This window comes from Sinohyriopsis cumingii, chromosome 9, assembly GCF_028554795.1.
Source record: "Sinohyriopsis cumingii isolate HCF-2022 chromosome 9, ASM2855479v2, whole genome shotgun sequence".
Lineage (NCBI taxonomy): Eukaryota > Metazoa > Mollusca > Bivalvia > Unionida > Unionidae > Sinohyriopsis > Sinohyriopsis cumingii.
The window spans coordinates 27,165,092-27,187,291 of NC_142969.1; the positions used below are offsets into that span (position 1 = coordinate 27,165,092).

The window sequence follows — 22,200 nt, forward strand, 5'->3', positions numbered from 1 at the left end:
ATCTATTCGATCTATATGGATTCGATTTACTATGCGTTCGATTTACTATGTATTCGATCTACTATGTATTCGATCTACTATATGTTCGATCTAATATGTGTTCGATCTACCATGTATTCGGTCTACTATATATTCGATCTATTATGTATTCAGTCTACTATATATTCGATCTACTATGTGTTCATTATACTATGTATTCGATCTATTATGTATTCGATCTACTATGGGTTCGTTCTATTATGTGTTTGATCTACCGTGTATTCGGTCTACTATATATTCGATCTATTATGTATTCAGTCTACTATGTGTTAGATCTACTATGTGTTCGATCTACTATGTATTCGATCTATTCTGTATTCGATCTACTATATGTTCGATCTACTATGTGTTCGATCTATCATGTATTCAGTCTAATATATATTCGATCTATTACGTATTCAGTCTACTATGTGTTCGATAGACTATGTGTTCGATCTACTAAGTATTCGATTTATTATGTATTCAATTTATTATGTATTCGATTTATTTTGGATTCGATCTATTCCTTCTATGATTGCAATGGTAGTAATAAAATCGAAAACAAAAGCAGCGAATGATGTCTATTCGCAAGAAGAAGTAGCACAGGATCAACACAGAAGGAAATTGTCCAACCATTCAGCCAAGTTTTGTAATAGTTTTAGTGAATACGAAATTCGTGTTTCAGTTAACGGCCAAATTGAGAAGAAATTTGTGTTATAAATTGCATTTCTAACGGGGGAAAAACGATCTATTACTCTTGCGTATTGTTTTAATGACACTTAGGTCAGAAGCATGCACATTGGTATAGAGGATTAATGTTTTCTGTAGTATATCCGCCTTTTATGGTCTAGCACGAATACCCAGGCTTTATCGATGAATTACTGCAATATCAGTTGAAAATAAGATCTCTTACAACTTCAATATTCGTGACAAATTTTTTCTCAAAACTCCAGTATGACCTTACAAAGAATAATGATTCTACATCTACGGACAAACTTTCTGTAACATTCGGATTCTTTCATGAGATGGGTAAGATGCCTGCCTGTTTTGCCTGCTTTGTGAAAGCATTTTGAATCCCGTCGTCTCATTTTTTTTATTGTTATTTAATTCCCTTTGTAATGTCATACAACTTCGTGTATTTTTTATACATAATCTGAATTACGTTTGTTTGTGAAGTTCGTTTTCCACAAGGAAACCTATATTTAGGTATGTAAGTGTTACTTTTGAATGCCAGCGTTATAGTTAGTTCACGCTAAAGCTAAGGGAACTGCAACAGTTCAGATGGTCTCTGCTTTGAATACACAAAGGAGTAACCTGTGGTCGATGGATTCTTATGAAAGAGATTTTATAATAGTTTAAACGCTCTCAACATTGGGTTAAGATTGGTTTAATTAATTTTATTTAGATAAAAGCACTAAATATAATTTTGAAAACAAAATGTTTCTACGTGGCCTACGTGGTTAAGAAAGTGATTAATTCCGAAACGTATAGGCTTTTTCAAATTGTGTAAATAAAATATAAAAAAAGATATATATATATATATATATATATATATATATATATATATATATATATATATATATATATATATATATATATATATATATATATATATATATATATATATATATATATATCCCCCTTGGTTTTGATATTTTTATTTAGTAGTTTTATAATGCAGAGCAATGTAAGTATTTCCAATAAAAAAAAAACTATCATGTACATTCACATACTACGTATTCAGTAAATTGATTACACAGCAAATGTAGTGGCCAGAATTTTGAAAATATTAAAATCTTGGGCATGCATGCTTTTGTTCAATGGAGCACTGGAAAGAAAATTAACTGTGCGGGTTATTCTTTAATCGCTGTCCTTTCTCCTCCTCATCATCATCATTATCGTCGTCGTCGTCACTTTCTTCTTCTCCGTTATGAATTTCCATTTCCATTTCAGAAGAAGCGGTGTTGTTGTTGAAGGCCAATGTTTGTTCTGTGCCGCCTGACATGTCGTCAAGGTTGGAGGGACTCTCCGACAAAGATCCTACACCTCAATCCCCTCTTCCATTCTCTCCGCATCAAAAATTATCGTCGGAAGTAAGTTTTCTCTTTTGTGTGCTGTCAACTTACATATTTTGCCAATATATGCCATTTTAGATCTATATATCTATCTATATATCTATCTATCTATTTATTTATCTATTTATCTGTCTGTCTATCATTGTGTCTGTATGTTTGTTTGTCTGTCTGTCTGTCTGTCTGTCTGTCTACCTACCTACCTACCTATCTATCTATCTATCTATATATCTATCTATCTATCTATCGATCGATCGATCGATCGATCTATCTATCTATCTATCTGGCTGGCTGTCTGGCTGTATGCATGTTTTTATGTTTATTTGTCTGTCTGTCTGTCTGTCTACCTACCTACCTACCTACCTACCTATCTATATAGCTATCTATCGATCGATCTATCTATCTATCTATCTATCTATCTATCTATCTATCTATCTATCAGCCTCTGTTCAGTTTCTTTTTTCACTTCTTAGTTCCTTTGATAGCTTTATAATGTCCTTTGCTTGGAGGATTATCTCTATGCCAATCACAGTGCAAGTTTACGTTCAGTCAAAATCTGGAAGTTTGAATTTCGATTTAGAGTCTTTGATTACGAAATGCCGCAAGGGTTACGACTGTGTTCATTCGTTATTAGAACAAAGTATAATTTTATGATTTGTATGTACAAGTTCCCGACAAGAATTGGTTTGATCAACATCAATTAAGGCAATGCAGTAGGGATAGGAATTATACATCTATGGAATCCTAAAATAGATTGGAAACTAATGTATTTGGTAAACTGCTTGGTTCATACATGACCATGTAGCCTGTAACTGACATGTCTGATGGCTATTATTATACACTATCGAATTCACGAATAATGTGTCTAACTAGGCGAGTGAATATGTTTCGTGCCCAGTACAAACACTATAATACATCAAATTGCTGTTGCAAAATTCATCACATTAACTCCGCACGTGCCTGGAAAAAGAAACAAAGATTGCGCACGCCGGGTGGTTGAAAATGTAACAGGGAAGACAAAAATTGTTATCGAGGATTTCGCGTGGTCTTTCTGCCCGAACGTGATAATTAGAATCAGTGCACACTACGATCTTGTAAGAATCCATGGCAATGGGCACACGAAAGGACAAAGACTTCAATTTAAAAACATGAGGGAAATTTGTATACTGACTCGTGCCGTTTGTCGTGTAATAAGAATGGAGCACTCTTTTATTCCTCATCTTTCGAATTGAGATTCATTGCGAAGATTCGGAACATTTTGTTCACATTAGCATTAAAGATATGTATTCGTTTTCGAAATTAGAAATAAAATGTAATTATCATTCAAAATTAAAACTAAAACAAAGGTATAATTATTGTTCATTTTTCTGAACAAAAGAAACGTCAACGAGAAAACAAAAGAAAATTAAATTTAAAAAATAATAATAACAAGGACGTGTTTGTCGTGTTATCATGTATATGAACAGTGCAGGTCAGGTTAAAGTCTTATATACAGATGAACCATCGTTACAGAGGATACCAATCGAGACAGCTTCTGCCGAGAACAAGGCCTCATATGTAACAGTTGCTCTTTAGAACTGCCATAAAGTCTACGGTTGTTATTCTTATGACATCGTTGACGCTACAATGACTGAATGACAGACATATCGTCACTAATTGCAACTTAATCAGTAGTTTGACATTATTGAAATCGAGTGATTTCTTCAAATATTTTCATGAAATTGTTGCAGAAATAACACAAATGAAAATGTGCATGTTTTTCATTGGTGGTTGAAACGCTGTCGTGTGATATTTTCAACGACTATCCCTTTATAAAGATCTAATCCTTGCAAATCCAGATGGATGTTCGCCTGTCAAATCTGACCAGCCCGTGAAAGATCACTACTACTACTTCAGAATATTCTTATGAGAGTGAGATTTTTTAAACTAAAATCAGAAACAGATGAGTATATTTTGATTAACAAGACGAGTTACATTCTGATAGTTTCAAAATTACGTGTGATATTATTATTTTATAAAGGCAGTTGTTGTAAACTGAAGAAACAAAAATTATTCATATCGAGTCGAAAATGTGTACCCGCATAGTAGGATTGATATCGGGTTTCATGGGCAAAGGAAATACGAAAGCGTTACCTGCATTTCATGCTAAATCCACGTAAACATGTTATGAATTTCATGCTAATTTTCAAATCTTTCAATATGCGGAGATGTGATAATTGAATTTGGTTTTGACTAACATTCAATATTTTGAATTTAACAACGTCTGACCTGGGATGTCATACTTGGGCTTAAATGGAATCGAAACGTCTGATTACCCCGTGTTGCATGATGTGTAATTTATTCCTAGCATACTATTACAACATTCAAGCGACCGTATGGTCAACTCATATCGGCATTTTCTATTAAGAAATAAAAAATTATGATGATTATCAATTTCATCTCATTTATTATGTCTCCATCTCTAAATAGTACATCGTGATAAGAAAAAATATGAATGACAGCTTCAGATTAAATTTTGCCAATATTAGCTACAATGTATGACATGGATGGAATATTCATATACAATGTATGAATCCAGGAATAAATAGGTCTCAGTGATATAATGTTCAGTCCGGCCCGGCCCTAAGATGCGCGGGACTCAATGCATCATGCGGGGACCAAGGCCGCAAAAGCGATGAGAGGGGCCCCAAGTAAAAAATTACAGTGCGAGAAAGCGCGGGGCCCAAGGCGGTTGATTCGTTCGCCTTGCCCTGGGGCCTGGCCTATGTTCAGTCATGGCCAACTCTGCTTGTTATGAAACATCGAGAACATTTTTAAGTGAAAACTTGTAAAATATACAAATTACAGTAAGGAAAGAAAATTGGAGACTTGATTTCTTTAATTCGTCTATTTGATAAATTCTCCACGAGGTTGTTAAAATGGAAAATTAAACGATCTAGACTTTTTTGACAGGTGTCGGTTCCAGACACGTCCATAGAAAAGGATATAAGAAATACTAAACATCAACATCCCGGGCAGAACTCCGGTACGGATCTGATTCAAGATTCGGAAGGTAACCTTTCTTATCCACGCATTTCTGGTTTTAATCTCTCTCTCTCTCTCTCTCTCTCTCTCTCTCTCTCTCTCCTATATATATATATACAAACAGAAATCTGACAAATGGCAAGATCATCAATCAATATTGTAAGAATGTTATTTTAAAATAATTTTGTTTATTTCTTTTTGAAGTAAAACAGGTACAAGGAATGAATTTGTAAAATGTTTATTTTTTTACATTGTTATCGTCTTGAAAAATGTGTCCGAGATTTAATTTTCTCTATACCTTTAATGACACGTACCTGTAATTAAGCGATTTTGTTAGAAATTATAAAGGCAACCACATCTCCTAATTTTTGTGACATTCTGTTTCATCTTATTCCAGTGGATTTTGGGTAGTATACAATATTTCCATTTATTAGAAATGAATGTCCAATTGGAAGAAAATTTTGATTGAAATTACTAAACTAGATTATATACTATAATATACCATGAATTAAAACATAAACTTTAAGTTCGAGATATGTTTAATAAATATTTACCTTCATCAAAATCTGCTGACATGTGAAACAAGGTACGCTTCTGCTAGGCTGTGATCTGCAATTATTTTGTATTTAACTCGAAATTTTTACTAATATAGATTATATTGGTGACACAGCCTGTTTATATAGAATGAAACAGAGCCACCTTAGGGCGAAATCTTTAATATGGTCCCTCTGTCTACGATTATCTAGCATAATTGAATAATCATTCACCAGCTATCAGTGTCTCCTTCCCTTTCATCTGAGACAATTAAAGGTCTTCTCCTTTTGCAAGTTATGATAAAGCAATAATAGAAGCGAAATTCCAGCTGGGAAAATTATTCAATTATTTATAAAATCCACAGAGGCCATCTTGCTTCTAGGCTTGATATCATGAACCCGCACTGTGCCAATGAACAGCGTTTCTTTTCAACAAAAAGACTGCATTGGTCTCTTTATATTAAGAACCTTGTTATTGCGGATCACTAAAATATCGAACAACAAAATTTGTCAGCGAGAACTTTCTTCATTATTTGACATCTAGATGTAATAAACACCACAATACTACGCAGTGATATAATAAAGACCTCGTTATAATAGAGTGATGTGGTCAACAACGCAACATACCGTATGGTTTGTATCATAGCTAAAATTGTCCTATGCATCCATGGAAGCTGTTGTAAATTTAAGTGTCAATTTAATTTAGAGAAGGAAAAAAAAACCGACAGAACGATTTTGGTATGGATGTCATTTTTCTTAAAACAATCTTCCCGTATTTGAATGCGAATAAAACAGGAATTACAGCTCAAATACGGCTTAATGCGGATTATATTTAAACAATTTAACTATTTAAACAATTTACTATAAGTGATTATGGCACTAAAAGGCAAATGCAAATAATTATACTCGATTATAAAGCAGATGTCAACCGAAAATGCAGCTAGATTCGACGCCATCAGTCAAGTCTTGTTGTGAAGTCATCACTGGTCATTTCTAAACCAGTTCCACCCGGCTGCCACAGAATGACACGAAAAAGACATGACGAACTCTGCAATTAACTCAACAAATGTTTGAATGTATTTTTGTTAAGCTTTAGTATTTTTTTGCCTTAAAACATCCATATCTGTATAAGTCTGCCAAATTTAAAAAACGGCTTCAATTCGATCACCTTTGCGTCTCTTGTCCTACAAAATTCGTCAATATTTATATTTAATGTTATATGTAATAGTAGTTAGCTGAGAAATAATTGACTCTGCAACGTTGTCCCTCTGAAAACGCGCTAAAAAGTTTAAGAGAAAGAACATTGCAGTGGTATTTTATGATAAACACATAATTTAGAATACGTCAAATTCTGAATACGTCAACTTCTATATATATAGTGATCCTCCCTATTTTTTTTTGCTTTAGATATTTAATATTTATGTACAACCTATATGCGCATTGTGTTATATGTCCTTTGGGTGGAAACAAATTAACTTCAATTGGTTTTGTAGGCGTCGCAAATTCCATAGCCGTTTTTCTTTCTTGTTATTTCTATTTCCTGGTTCACAAGGATTACACTGGCGGTATGTAAATCTTTGAGAATATTGTCAACAGGCCTCTGTATTCTTTCTTTATGTAGACAATAAAAAGGCATAATTATTTGGCATTCTGGATAAGATGAACTTTGAAGCCGTCAGTAAAGCATGACATTCTGCATGACTTACAGCCTCTCGTTCGGGTTTATTTTATTGTAGCTTCAGGGTCGACAAGAGGGAGCAACCGGGAATATATCCCCGTGGCCCAAGCCCATAAGGGGGCCCGGGCCGAACAACACTTTAATTTTATTAAAGAAAAATTTTGTTTTAACAATCACATGGAGACGCCCGGGTGTTTCTTACCCCATGGTCCGTGATCGCTCTCTACTGCGCTGGGTTCCTTTCACTGTTTCATCCGATTATTAGACAATTCAAATAAAGCCATCGAGAACGATGCCCTGTCAGATAGGACTGGTACTTTTTGTCAAAGAATGTCATCTCTTATTCAAATGCAGTACTCATTGGGAAGAAGTTCGCTCCGAGAAACAAAGAAATATTAATGGTCATATAAGTATAAACATATTAAAGGATACCGTCATGAAGAATTGGTTCCTGTTTGTAAATATTTAACAATCGTCTTTCCCTGGATGTTATCAGGACCCAATCGCTTAGAACATCAATATGTATCAACTATGTCCGACTTTTATTGCTAAACGTAAGGTTGGTTCGTCGTTTCAATAGTCATTTAATGTATACAGTAAAAGTGTCCATAGTTACTACAGTCGCTATACATGTTAGGATGTCAACATATGGTAGGTTGGTATGCATGCGTCATTAAGTTAGTTGAAGTCTCAACCAAAGGTTTTGCTTTTGAGCACTCTTGTAAGGGATTCAGTATCGTTTTCGTTTCTGCAATTGACAACGTTCTGAAAAAATGCTGAGTTACATATCGAATAGTCACCAAACCGTTGTGAACAGCAGTAGGTTGTATAGATGTGACATCCTTATGTACTTGTTTCTAGTGTCACTAACTTGAATCATTATGTATCATTTATTATATACTATATACAGTTTATCATCTTTGTTCCGTGTGATTTTTGTTTTAAAGTAAACTTCATAGTCAAAGCGAATCAATAGACCGATGTATCGGCGATAGACCGATTTGAGATGAATAGGCGATAGACCGATGTGACCTCACTTATCACATTAGATGCTAGCAGCCGGCTTAAAAACCATAAATTTAAATTTTAACGTTGTAGTCAACTGCTTCTACATAACCGTAACCTTTCAAAAATATTCATTATTCCATTGATTTCGTCTTGTGTTTTTACTTTCGAACCGGCTACTTCAAAAGATAACCAGAAGGCTGAGACCTAGTGACGTCACGTTTATATTTATCTTGGCGACTATTGACGCGAATGCTTAAAGATAATCCAACACAACTTTAAAAGCGCTCAGTGGATCTGAATAAAAATACACATGTATATATTTACATTCACTGTGTAGAAATTCAAGGCATATATGCAAATTACAGTTTGTTTTCCGTTATTTCATTTATTACTTGTAGAGAGTATTATATTAGTTGTTAATATTTTCCATTTACGGGTTTGGAGCTTAAATAACACATAGGATGGGCTATCTTCTGTGCATTCTATCAGGTTTCAGGTAATCTATCCAGCTATCATCCATCCATCAATAAATACTTCATCTTTTCATTCGTGCACATGTCATCTTGGAGCGCTCGACCAAGCGAGCAAAACGAATCGATTCATACATGTGCTAAGTTTTACAGAACAAAACCATAGCATGGCTCTTGTAGAGTTTATGACGTACAGTATGCAAGACAAAAGGTTTCTTTTAGATTTTACGACATTATGCAAGACAAAAGGTTTCTTTTAGATTTTACGACATTATGCAAGACAAAAGGTTTCTTTTAGATTTTACGACATTATGCAAGACAAAATGGTTCTTGTAGAGTGCTACAACGTTTTTCATTTGCACTGAAAAATTAATGACTTCTGCTTTAGAAATGAGAAATATTAGAGCTGGGTACAATAAAATGCTATGTTCCTTGGCATACCACAGTATTTCTAAACATACCGCAATACGCACTACGGTATACGGCAATATTTCTAAACATACCGCGATTCTTTCTATGGTATACCGCAATTATATTAGTAACCAACACTTTAATTTTTTGGGGGCAGGGCCCTTGGATTTCGTTTCTATTTGCGGATCTCAAATAGTTGAAACTTCTTGCTCTGAAGTATCTGAAATTAACGCCATATTATATTCATTACATTATTTGAAGAGAAATATAAAAAAATTATATTGATGTAAAAGAAAAGAAATCCGCTTACAGCATCCCTACCCCACACACTAGATAATGAGATGGTCAGTACATTGTAGCAGACACGTGTGCTATGTGCATGTTAATGTGTTAATTGTTGTATGAGTTTAACTCTGAGAACAGTAAATAAAGTGGAGTGCTTAAGCATACACTATAGCGGACACCCTGCGAGAGATATTGACATCAGACAGTTCGCTGATCTAAATAGTATATATCGACACTGAAGATTATGATTTATTAGTTACATTACTGATCAAATGAAAAAGGGAAAATTTGGGTGGGATGGTATTATTTGGTTAAGGTATTTATGAGAGAGCGCCAGTAGCAGACTGACTCAACAAACAAGAAAATATTTAGTGGACTAGAAAAATTAGATAAAAATAAAGCAGAAAATAAAGGCTCTCCTGGTAATCTTATGACGATTCTCGGTCTTACGAAGGAATATATGTACATAACTCATTAGCATCCGCTAACGAATAACTAATAAAAATTAATACTTTTTTTCTCCTGCCTTCAATACGATTTTTTTCTCTCCAAGAGTTGGATTTCGGCCGAATATCTTTCACAACATCCCGTTTGGTGGCAATGAAGGTACAACTGACACGTGTTATACACGTGATTGAAGGTTCACACATTTGTAATGGGAATGGTCGAAATCAATTCGTGAGGAATGCAATAATTTTCTAAAAACTTCAATAATATTTGGAATTATTTTCCATGGAAGATTAAAGGATACTTACAATATATTAAATTCATAGGAAGTTTATTCTGGAATTTCCATACATTCCATACAGACGGAAACTACTGAAATACTGGTTCAATCAAAAAGTGCTGTGGTATGTGCCGCCGAAAGAAAAATACCGCGGTAAACCGGTATATCGGTAATACCGCGCACCTTTAACAGTTATGGACTTTTAATCTAACACGTGCCAACGACACGAATACTACTAGATCGATAATGACGATAATTAAAGGGCGCTAGTCTTAAATTACGTGCCATTTATTTTTCTTGCACATTTTTTTGTTTATCTAACTAATTTCTTGCTAATACTCGTTATTTAAAGCGATGAAACACAAACAGATTGTTTGATAGAGTAGGATATCAAAGAGTATTAAATGCTAGGTGTGAACTCAGAACATGCAATCCAATGCAAAACTAACTTTTTTCGATCTTTTATCTCAAGAAAAGCATGCCATTGATTCTGTTTCAAGAAGATTGTGTGTACAAGTGAAAAGCAATGTTATACTCCACTCGTCTCTTAAAAGAATACATAGAAAATTATATTCTTTGACAGACTTTGCATGGTAGCGGGTAGCAATCCATTTGGTGCATCGGACACCGGTAGTTTGTGAGCGTGATGTAAAATTTAATTAATAGACAGATGTCAGTAAGCTCCTCAAATCTGCGAATTATTTTTTTCAGACCATCGACTCAGCAAAGTTCTTTTTACTTTCAATAACATTCAGTAAAATCGAAACTCTTTTGTTTTAGACGTGCTCAGTTGCTATACCAAATTAGATGGCGTATTAATACATGGACATCTTAAATGTCCAATGTTTCTTACACATTGTAAGAATGTTGAACGTATCCTTATTTTCAGACGACTTAGCGGCATATGTTTATAAGGAATGTAGTTACATCAATCATTCGAAATGATGTAGGTATCCCGACTTTCAGATGACTGAAAGACATATGTTTATAAGTGTCCTGGTATTCAGACGACTAAAAGGCATATGTTTATAGGTATCCTGACTTTCAGGCAACTTAAAAACGCATACTTGTAACTATCCTGACCTTCAGATAACCTAAAGACATATGTTTATAAATGTCATGAATCTGAGATGACTTGATGACATAGGTTTATATGTATCCTGACTTTTAGACAAATTAAAGACAGATATTTATAAGTATCCACACTTTCGGACGACTTAAAGACATATTTTTATAGGTATCCCGACTTTCAGACGACTTAAAGATATATTTTTGTAAGTATCCAGAGATTCAGACGACTTAAATACGTATATTTATAAGTATCCTGACTTTCAGACCACTCAGAGGCATATGTATATTAAGACTGTCATTGCATCATACATTCGAAATGATGTATGTATCCTGACTTTCAGACGACTTAAAGACATATTTTTATAAGTATCCTGAGATTCAGACGACTAAAAGACATATATTTACAGGTATTCTGACTTTCACACGACTTTAATGCCTATGTTTATTAGGAATGTCATTCCAAGATACATTTGAAATGTTCATAGATTCATGTCAACAATATCCCGCCATATCAAGCAACGAATTGGCACACCTACATCATGTTTACATCTTCACCATTCTGCTGAAAAGGTATTTGCATCTATGACGTCATTTGTCCATTTACACGAGTAGGTCTTACCAAAAGAATAGACAGACAAACACTGGATGCCAGAAGTAATTACGTTTGTTAGTTTTGTATTTCTAACAGATAAAAGAAAACGCGAAAGAATCTACAAGGAGATTGGCTCTATTTAGAACATTACGATTTAAAAGACAAAGCCCAAAACATTTAGTCTAATACAAGAAAACTACAATTATGTGGACTACAAATATAATACTAAATCCATCTGGTGTATTAATGTTATTCCCATAAAATCGGTTAGAGCCTGATTCTGTCATTTAAAGAAAATGTGGGTGAGGTTGGGAAGGGGTAGCTGTTGTTTGTCCAGAGAAAATATTCGTTCCCAAGCCAAAATACTCCATTTTCAGTATGCATTTTAGCACTATTGTCTCCTGTGCTCCTATATTTGTTCTCAGATCGATATTTGATTTGTTACACACACACACACACACACACACACACACACATACATACATACATACATACATACAATGACAAATCTGTATTACTCAGGTGGGTCTTTCTGGTTCACACTTGCCTTTAAGTATCCATTATCAAACAACCTCCCACCCCTGCTCATTGTATGCAATCACGATATAACAACCTCCCACCCCTGCTCGTTGTATGCAATCACAATATAACAACCTCCCACCCATGCTCGTTGTATGCAATCACAATTTAAGAACCTCCCACCCCTGCTCATTTATGCAATCACAGTTTAAGCATATCCTTTCAGACATGTGTATGGATGCTGAGAATTTGCTGTAAACATTTTTCTTCTTTCGCCATCCTTGTTTGAAAATGTATCAAGATTTTACCGCGGTCTTCGCCATTCTTCTTTAACAGATTTATTAAGATTTTACTGCGGTCTTTCGCCATCCTTCTTTGAAACATTTATTAAGTATTTGCTGCGGCAATACAGAACACTGCTCATCTCATTTTTCCGTTTATAGGAACATTAAATACATTTTTCAATAGTGTGTTGTTGTTCATTGGTTTTTAACGGCACTTTTGAGCACACAATCAGCTGCATCATTTTGACGGGAAATAATAACAACAACAACAGCAACAATAACAACAACAACAACAACAATAATAATAATAATAATAATAATAATAATAATAATTAATAAAAATAATAATAATCGTCATATCATCATCTAGAAAATTATACTTTAATCAGAAAATATTATTTTTCATTCATGGCACGTAGGGAACAAAGAAAAACTATAAAAATGGATCTATCCCGAATCGTGCTAAATTGATTCGCATGCCTTCACTTAGCGCTTCGAGGGAAAATATAATATCATAGGTAAACATGGAGGATTGGATTTAAAAAACTATATTTATGCAACATATGACAGAATATGCAAGTATTTGTCCGTTTTAGTTTGAAAATAACGCTATGCTATAATATATTTTTCTTCAGATACATCTTTCTTTTAGCTAATTTATAAGGAAGTTCTTCTTAGTGTTGTCAACATAATTTTGCAACAACCGCAGCTGTAAAATCTCTGTGATCTTATATACCAACACTATAAAGAGCACCTGTCGAATATTATTGACAAACCAATAAAAGGTAAACAGACTCTCCATTCAACATATTTTATCCGATTAATTGAAGCGGTAGCAGGTTGGTTTTATTACCCTGTATGTCAGGCCGGCGCAATGATCGACCGATTTACTGCCGCAGCTACAAAAGAGGGAAGTTACTACGCATATTATTAGATCGCGCTTGGACAAAAAAAAAAAAAGCATTTCAAAGGTTTCACGTCGACTAGGATGGGTCTTAGTTTTCATTTACATCTTCCTAGATGATGATTCAGCATTGTATGTCTACCAGTGCATGAATTCTTTGCATGTTGTAACCAGTCAGCAATTACGCTATCATAACACAGGTCTAAATATAGTTGTCATTGAAATAAATGGAACAGAACTAATTGCACATCAATATTCAGCTGATAATATTTCAGAGAGAGAGAGAGAGAGAGAGAGAGATAGAGACAGAGAGACAAAGTGAGAGACAGATGGAGAGAAGGCACATCAGCACATGAATGGTTATATTGACACAAAGCACCAGTAATAATATATCTTGCCAAGAGACACGACAATAATAATGATAATCTTACATATAGAACACTATGCAGCACAGTAATTTTCTTTTTTATATCCTTTTCTTATATTCTATTTTATAGAATCATTTTCTATAATTTTTTAGTAAGATTAAAACCTAAATCTTGGTCATAACCAGACTGCGATTTTAATCAGATTATATCGTTTACAGAATTGTTCCAAGATCTCAGTCAGATGCAAGAAACCTGGCTCTCCGAAGGTAAGAATGCGTATTTTGTGTTTCTAATTTTATCGTCAAGATTATCCATATGGTTTATCAATCAAGTCCGGGGAGGGTGGCGAGGGGGTTGTTCATTTGAAGAAGTTATTGACTCTGTTGTTATCCATATGTCTATTTCAACTTTAGTTATGAATACAATTCCGAAACAGCTCTCGTTTCTTTTATAGGTAGAAAATATTAAAAATTAGATAAGATGTGTTATCAAAAAGTACATAAATGTGCATTGGACTGGTTTTCTAAGTTATTTTAAAAAAACGTGTTGAGTTGGGAAACTGAAAATAAGAATGTTTTCGTCTTCTGCATACGGGACTGTGACCCACGTGTAAAAATACGGATGAATTCTATTCCAGATTTAAAATGTAAAATTCTTCGGCCTAAATAGCAGTCAATACGGAAAGTCACTTCCCGTGTGCTCCATAATTTCACAGATGGACATCACTTCTTGTACACATTTTCCAAACAATAATAAGTGTATGTGAAAAATAGTTTTGATCATGATATAATGATTCATACTTACCCCCAAAACAACACACTGTGATTTCCTACTGTGATTTCCTAAAATAATTTACTTCCTTTAGCAAAGAGAGAGAGAGAGAGAGAGAGAGAGAGAGAGAGAGACTCGTCAGCCAATTTGAATTTTATTACGTTCGAAGACAAATAGTCATTTGAGAGCTGTGTATTAAGCAGAGATTAAGCATCAGCCAATATTGCCCGAGAAGAACATTATCCGACGCGAATGCTTCTTTTGAAGGTGCATAAGTCAAGTCGTGTTAGCTAGCCTGAAGCTATGTGGAGCATAGGTTGACGGATAATGAAAATCAAACATTCCAATGAAAGACAATTCGAGTGTAATCCAATAAAGATTGCTCTGTGTTGTTTGCGGATCGCAGTGCTGCATAATCCATGCTAATGTAATTGCACGTCTCGGGCCGCCAAGTCTTGCTTTTTCTCCTAACTTGCTTCGCGACAATTACGGGCGTTCTCTGTCCCAAGGGCGATAGTAACAGGCAAATGTTTACATGTGCCGAACTTATGTACCCAAGGAATTGTGAAGACCCCCACCCCTCCAACTAATTTCAAACCTCTTGAAGAAGCATTTGAAATTTACAGATTTTTAAGCCTTGTAAAATTACTGGTTGTAGTCATAAATTTCAAACCCAGGTTCTGATATGATATATCCAAGCACAGAGGCAAGAAAATTAAAGATGAATCCAAAATTTTAAGTAATTAGACACAAATCAATAATTGAAGATGTATTTCTTCCCTTTCTCTGATTATATTATCTCCGTTGCTTCTCGAGAGGTAAATCTATATAAACACAACACTGTATTCTTTAAACAAAACACAAACCCTGATGAACACACATTTTATAAGGGCCTTGGTCCAAGCGTCACTAAATATCTGCGATCAAGGTCAATGCTGTTTGTAGTTGGAATCGGCATATAAGCGGCATATAAGTGAATAAAGACAGTTATAATCTGTTACTATGCTTGATGACCAATAATAGGTAAGTTTTATGTTGCGAAAAGGATATTATACAGAACCTTACATGGGTGCAAAAATTTCAAAAAGAAAATTTATAAAATTTTGACAAGTTTAGATTGAAATCGTTTGACGAATTTCCAAAATTTCATTTGAAATGAGCACAAACTTAGGATTAAATTTTAACACGACGACAAATTTTTTATTTTATTTCACAAAACTCCATAATATAATATTGAAAAGATTTATAAATATTTGTTTGAATCTCCGATCACTACACGTTTGCCATAAATGATGTCATCACGTGACGCAGTGTGGTATTGTTATATATTAGATATAGAAAAAATATGATATTTCAATTAAAAAACCCTAGTCATATGGCAAATAATATAGATCTGTCATATGTCAAATTTACATGTGTAGAAATATATCAACGAGATTCTGTAATTTCGCATCATCGTCGTCGTGTGAGGATTTATCACTGAGTTCGTTTATTTACCAGGATTATACGTCATATTAGTAACACTAAACTGACAACGCGAGTCCCATGGGCTCATTTGAAGTATCTTTGACGGTCTTCTGTGTCCTTTGTAAATACAAAGATATTAGAATCACGAGTCATTTTCTCCTCGGATTATGACGGATTTTTTCAAAGTTTTGAAAATCCAAAACTAAGGAATAATAATTTAAGAATACGAACGTTGGCAACTATTTCACAGAAAAATATCCGAAGAGTATAAATTTTTCTGCTTGTCCACATCAATGCCAGGAGAACAAACAAAACAGGAGAACAAACAAAACATTCATACACTTTATAAACCATGTACTCTCTATAAAGTGTTAAGATCCTATAGTTTCTTTTTAAAATAAGTAACAGAAAAGAACAAAAGTCAGCAAGTTTTTGTTAAATTCAACAAATAATTTATTTCCTTAAAATACAAGGCAGAAATTTGAAAAGAACGTACAGTATTGTGAATTAAATCCTAAATAGTCCTAAAATTATTTCAAAAGTCCAAATTCATGAAGTTCCAATTGAATTCCAGTGGTATTCCAAGTAAATTCCTTTATTGAATGTGTTGATGTGCATGTAGTCTCGAACGTGCTAATGTGCCAAAGGCATGACGTGTGATGATGTGCTAACATTCTTTTGATGTATCACAATAACATAATTTAAACTGTTCTTGTATGAATTAACTATAATTCCAAATTAATGTTCCAGTCCAAGAATATTATTGAGCACGTTGTAATTCCAGTGAATAATTATTTGAATAAATAAATCCGACCGAATCAAAAACTGAACACAACATTAACAATTACTCTGCTTCAGATGTTAAAGCAAGAATGAGTTTTTCGTTGATAAACAAGATTATATACCCCTCTACTTGACCTAGGTCACAATTACCATTTTCTGGAAATACTCTGTCAACTTAATGGAATTTTCAATTCTAGAAGTTTATAAGGTCAGAATCAAGACTATAAACATTTCTACCATTAATAATGATCTGAATATTTAACCCACAATCATAAAGAAATCTGTAGGTATGCATAATGTTGCTTACAAAATAAATGTTGATGGTCATGAACAGCATGAACCTGATTTCGGACAAGGTCAAGTATAAAATACATATATGCATATCATACAATCATTAAGAAAAGCCAACAAACAATATGACTATCATACATAACTACACAGACACAACACAAATAATGTTTGCTGCGATTTAGACCCATGCGACACATTCAATTCTTACCGTGACATAGATACGACACCTTAATTTCTTACAATGACATGAATGCTACATGGATACGACACCTTAATTTCTTACAATGACATGGATGCTACATGGATACGATGCCTTAATGTGAGACACATAAGACACCTTAACTTCTTAATGTGACATAGATATAACATCTTAAATATTTACTGCGACATAGCTAATACACATTTCATTCTTACTAAGACATAGATGCGACACATTTATTTTGGTATATTTTCATGATCATATATAATCATGTGATATTCATCAGTATGTTTAAATGGACCGTCGTACAGAACCAGCCATTTGTATCAGGCGAAAATCTAGACTAGTTGCAATTTCGAAAAATAAAAACGAACAAAGAATCAATAAATTTTCACCAAAGCCTGCCAATGCCACAGACATTTCATTTAAAAGCGACTAGACAAAGCACTGAGCACAATTTGCATGGAACAAAAGGGGCTTTAAATCTCTATAATAACATTATCGAATTGTCAAGGACATTCTGACATCTATGTCATCTGAGCTCCGATATCTTTTGAAGTAGATGAATGAAAGGGAAAGGAAATACTTCACAGGCTTGGGATAGCCTGGGAGCTGAATAATGTATGGCAAGAGTCATGTTTGAGAAATATAATTCACAAGTGGACCCGTCTTTAGGTCTGCTGGTGTTTTCAACAGGTCACAATCATCATTTGATGAAAGAAAAATTGTTGTGCAACTGCGGAATTGGAGCTGTGTGACGAATTCCTAATAGATAATAATCGGCATCATGCGATGACTATGCAAATATAAGTCATATTATGTGAAGGCCATATACATCTGGATACAAGGTTTCATAGTTACCTTTTGTACGAACCGGGGTGAACTTTTCGAGGTGTTGATATATTCTTCCGGAAGAAGAATACCACCACCCACCCACCCACCCCAAAAAAAACCGGAGTACTTGGAAGTGACAAAAAGGTATTAGAACCAACCATATACTAATATTACCGCGATCTATGATATAAAGTGACCCTTGAGTCGAGAGGTATTAGAACCAGTACATACTAATATATCCTGATATATGATACAGAGTGACCCTAGAGTGGAAAGGTATTAGTACCAGTACATAATAATATTACTCTAGAGTTAAGAGTTGGACAACCAGCAACTTATCACGCTACTATGTAAGATTAATTTGTAAAGCATTTTAGTGCTTACAAAAATCACTATTATATTACCGTGTATTTCATAAAGGACCAATCTATGGTCTCTGATTTTGTTACATGACATGCACGATTTGGATCTATGAAGCCGATTATCCACTTTTAAATAGAACTTTCTTTCGAATATGGAATTCACGGTACGAGTGGGTTCCTCTCTCTCTCTCTACGAGCAAGATTTGGGTGTTCACCAGGGCAGTATTTCATCTGTTAATCTTTTTATTATCAATATTAATAACATTACCAGTGTTTGGCTTCTGATGTGGATTCTTCCTATATGTTGACGTTTTTCTAATATGCTATCGATCGAAACACATGCATGCAATTGAAAGACAATTGCACCAAAATATAAAGATTAAAAATTGGGTCAGTGTCTATGGTTTAAAATTCTCAAAATAATTTTTTTAAAAAACAATATGCATGCATTTCAGTCGTCTACGAAGACACACGACGATCGGAACACCTTTACCGGTTGTTGAGGAGACAAAGTTTATATGTATTGGCTGCAACAGAAAACTTACCATCATTTCACATATTAAGAAACTGAAAGCTAAATATTTGAAATCCCTTGATTTACTCAGAGTGGTAGCGCACACTACCTGGGGTGCTGATAAAAAAGCTCGTTTTTAACCTATTTAGAACCTTTATTAGATAAAAACAGGACTAAGTTTGTATTGTTTATGATTAAACCAGAAAGTCATACTTAAAGATGTTCGCCCCAATTCACCATCAAGTAAAACGACTCGCTTTGGAAGCATTTGTGACATTCCCATGTGAAAGCCTTTTGGCTGAAGACAATGAGCCACCACTATCGCATCTTAGAGAAACATTTTATATACATGTGTCTTAAAATTGAGATCCAACCTTTTGAACCCTGTTTTTGCGTCTGTGTTCCAGCCTAAATGCAAAATATTATACCAATATAAACCTAATGCCATACCTACCTTTGGCATTAGAATATCATCCACCCTTGACACACAAAACTTGACCTTTAAAAATCCAAAAGTCTTTTGATTCTGTAACACGTCCCTGGCTTCTTATACAACTCAAAGTACTTTTTACAGTGCATGAAAGGAAAAATCCGAGACAAACCCGCATATTTTTCTTAACTATTATAAGGAGTTCCCCAAATGTAAGAACTCCACAAGAATTTACACCGACGGTTCAGAGAATGAGGAAAAGCTGCTGCAACCTACATTAGTGGAAATCACGCTACATAAGTTCACTTGGTGCATCAATATTTTCAGCTGAAATCAGGCTAATAGACCTTCCCCTGAAATATATCGAAACCAAACATATTTTTAACTCTATCGTCTTCTCCGATTCACTATCAGTACTTCAGTCATTACACAATAGGAAGTTGGAAAACCCATTACTGACCAATATTCTCATTAAACAAACTAAGCTGTGTTCCTCTCACAATATAGTATACCGCTGGTTACCCAGCCATGTCGGTATTTATGGTAATGAAAAAGCAGAACGCGCTACTAAAATAGTCATATCACTACAACCATCTGGTTTTAAAATTCCATACACAAATTTTAAATCTGGTATAAACCAGAATCCTTATTTAGCAAGTGGCAAGTATCATGGATTTATGCTGTCAATAACAAACTCCATGTGATCAAACGAACCTTCGGCGTAGTGACGAGGTTGTCATACTTATATAACCAACTCATACATATTAAAGGGCGAAAACCCACATGAAAGCATTTATTGCAATGAACCTTGCACCATGTAATGTTAATGAGACTAATTTAGCTTTCATTATCTAAACACCCTTTATAGACACCATTTATATCCTCAATTGACCGTGAAGCTTCAAATATTTTTACCATACCATCGTTGTTTTTTTTTGTTGTGTACTTTTATCGCTTGCTGGCAATAAACCTTTTGGACACGTATTTTTTATCATCAAATCTTTCTTGTAGCGCTGTATGGCCTTACACTGCTGGTGCGGAGTAAAATCAACAATAAACAAAGTTTTTGAGCAAGATAAGACACAAAGCACATGTATACACAGCATGCTACGACGTTTTTTTTTCTTCTCGCGAACAATGTGTAATGTAAAAACAATGACACTGAATAGACCAAATTGACCAATCATATTTAAGCGACCCCCAACTGTTTAATCATTCGCCATTTTCATTCATTTGGTTGATTCGAACGATGAACCACATTTAACTTATAATTAAGGTGAAAGATTGTTAATGGAGTCTGTGCTAATCAAACAGTAGGTATCCAGACGGGCTAAGTAGGTATGAAACTTATCCTATTCCAAAAACCTTGACGAAGTTTTCAGAAATGCCAAAGATCGAACAAATTCTTATCTCTTACTCATTGCTATCTTAACAACAAAATAGCTATGGAAGTTATCATATGTTTGTATGTACAAAATGTCCGTTTAAAACAGCAGACAGCCGTCCTTTCCTGGATCTGTAAAATGTCATTTTGACGTCATAGTTGGGAAGATGTTTACTCATCGTTTTGTTCGGTGTTTAGCGACAAGCTGACACATCAGCACATAAAACGTTGAGTGCAGAGGCCTTGAGAAACTGTTGACCTGTCTTGGGACACAGCTGATTGTATACGGATTCTTAAATTTTATATGTCTTCATTCATTAAAAATATCTTATTTTAGGAAATTATTAAACAAATGTAACTTTGGACAGAGAAGTGAATGACTAAATATGAAGTACTTAGGAGTGGATTTTCAAATGTAAACACATTTTTATATCCATGTTTTAGAATTAAAAACTTTTATAAGTAAGGATCAACACCTATGTAATAACTTTGTGAATTTTCTGCTCGTGTATGCATTCATGTGTTGTCTATGCGGTTCATTGAATTTGCGCTAACAGTGTAAAGTCGGTCAGATTATCCGCAATTTTGTAAATTTTCATAGACTTAACATATTCATCTTTGCTAAAAACTTTTGCTTTTCTTGCGAAGGGTGGCTTTGTAAGATAGATAATTCTCAGACAAATCGTCGTGAAGAGCATCGTGCCCACATAGGGTCGCTATGTTGGTCGGGTAGCTTGCCATATATTTAAACCAGGGGGACCACATAAATGTGCGGAGTTATCTTTGTCTTGCGTGTGGTCAATTTACATTAGTGACTTTGGCGTTCCGATGATAGTTTGTTTTAAAATATCACTGACGGTTATAATTGCAGACGATCCTCATAAATATTAATGAATATCGGAATATATGGATGATCGTCAAAGAGAGAATACAATATTTTTTTATTTTTATGTTTTTTTTTTAATAGAAATAATTTTCTATAAATTAATTTTGCGGAAATGCGACTTAAGTTCCATTTTTGCATATTTGGAAGAGAGAGGGCTTAAATCCAACGAAATCATCAAACACAAAAAGGCGCACTGATTTAGAAACCCCTCCAAACTGAACAATGGTGTAATCATAGTTAGTCATAGTAGTCATAGTTAGTCACAGTAGTCACAGTAGTCATAGTTAGTCATAGTGTCATCATGGCATACTATTG

The 22,200-nt window shown here is 34.4% G+C and overlaps 1 protein-coding gene across 1 annotated transcript in view; it reads left to right on the forward strand.

The window, feature by feature from the left end:
* LOC149791444 (uncharacterized) overlaps window positions 1-22,200 on the forward strand; it is a 53,301-nt gene that overhangs the window by 9,744 nt on the left and 21,357 nt on the right. Inside the window, exons 2-4 of the mRNA XM_089971359.1 lie at window positions 1,972-2,111; window positions 5,043-5,142; window positions 14,183-14,230. Of these exons, the coding sequence (XP_089827485.1) occupies window positions 2,022-2,111; window positions 5,043-5,142; window positions 14,183-14,230 (238 nt within the window). The 5' untranslated portion in view covers window positions 1,972-2,021. The remainder of the gene's footprint in view (window positions 1-1,971; window positions 2,112-5,042; window positions 5,143-14,182; window positions 14,231-22,200) is intronic.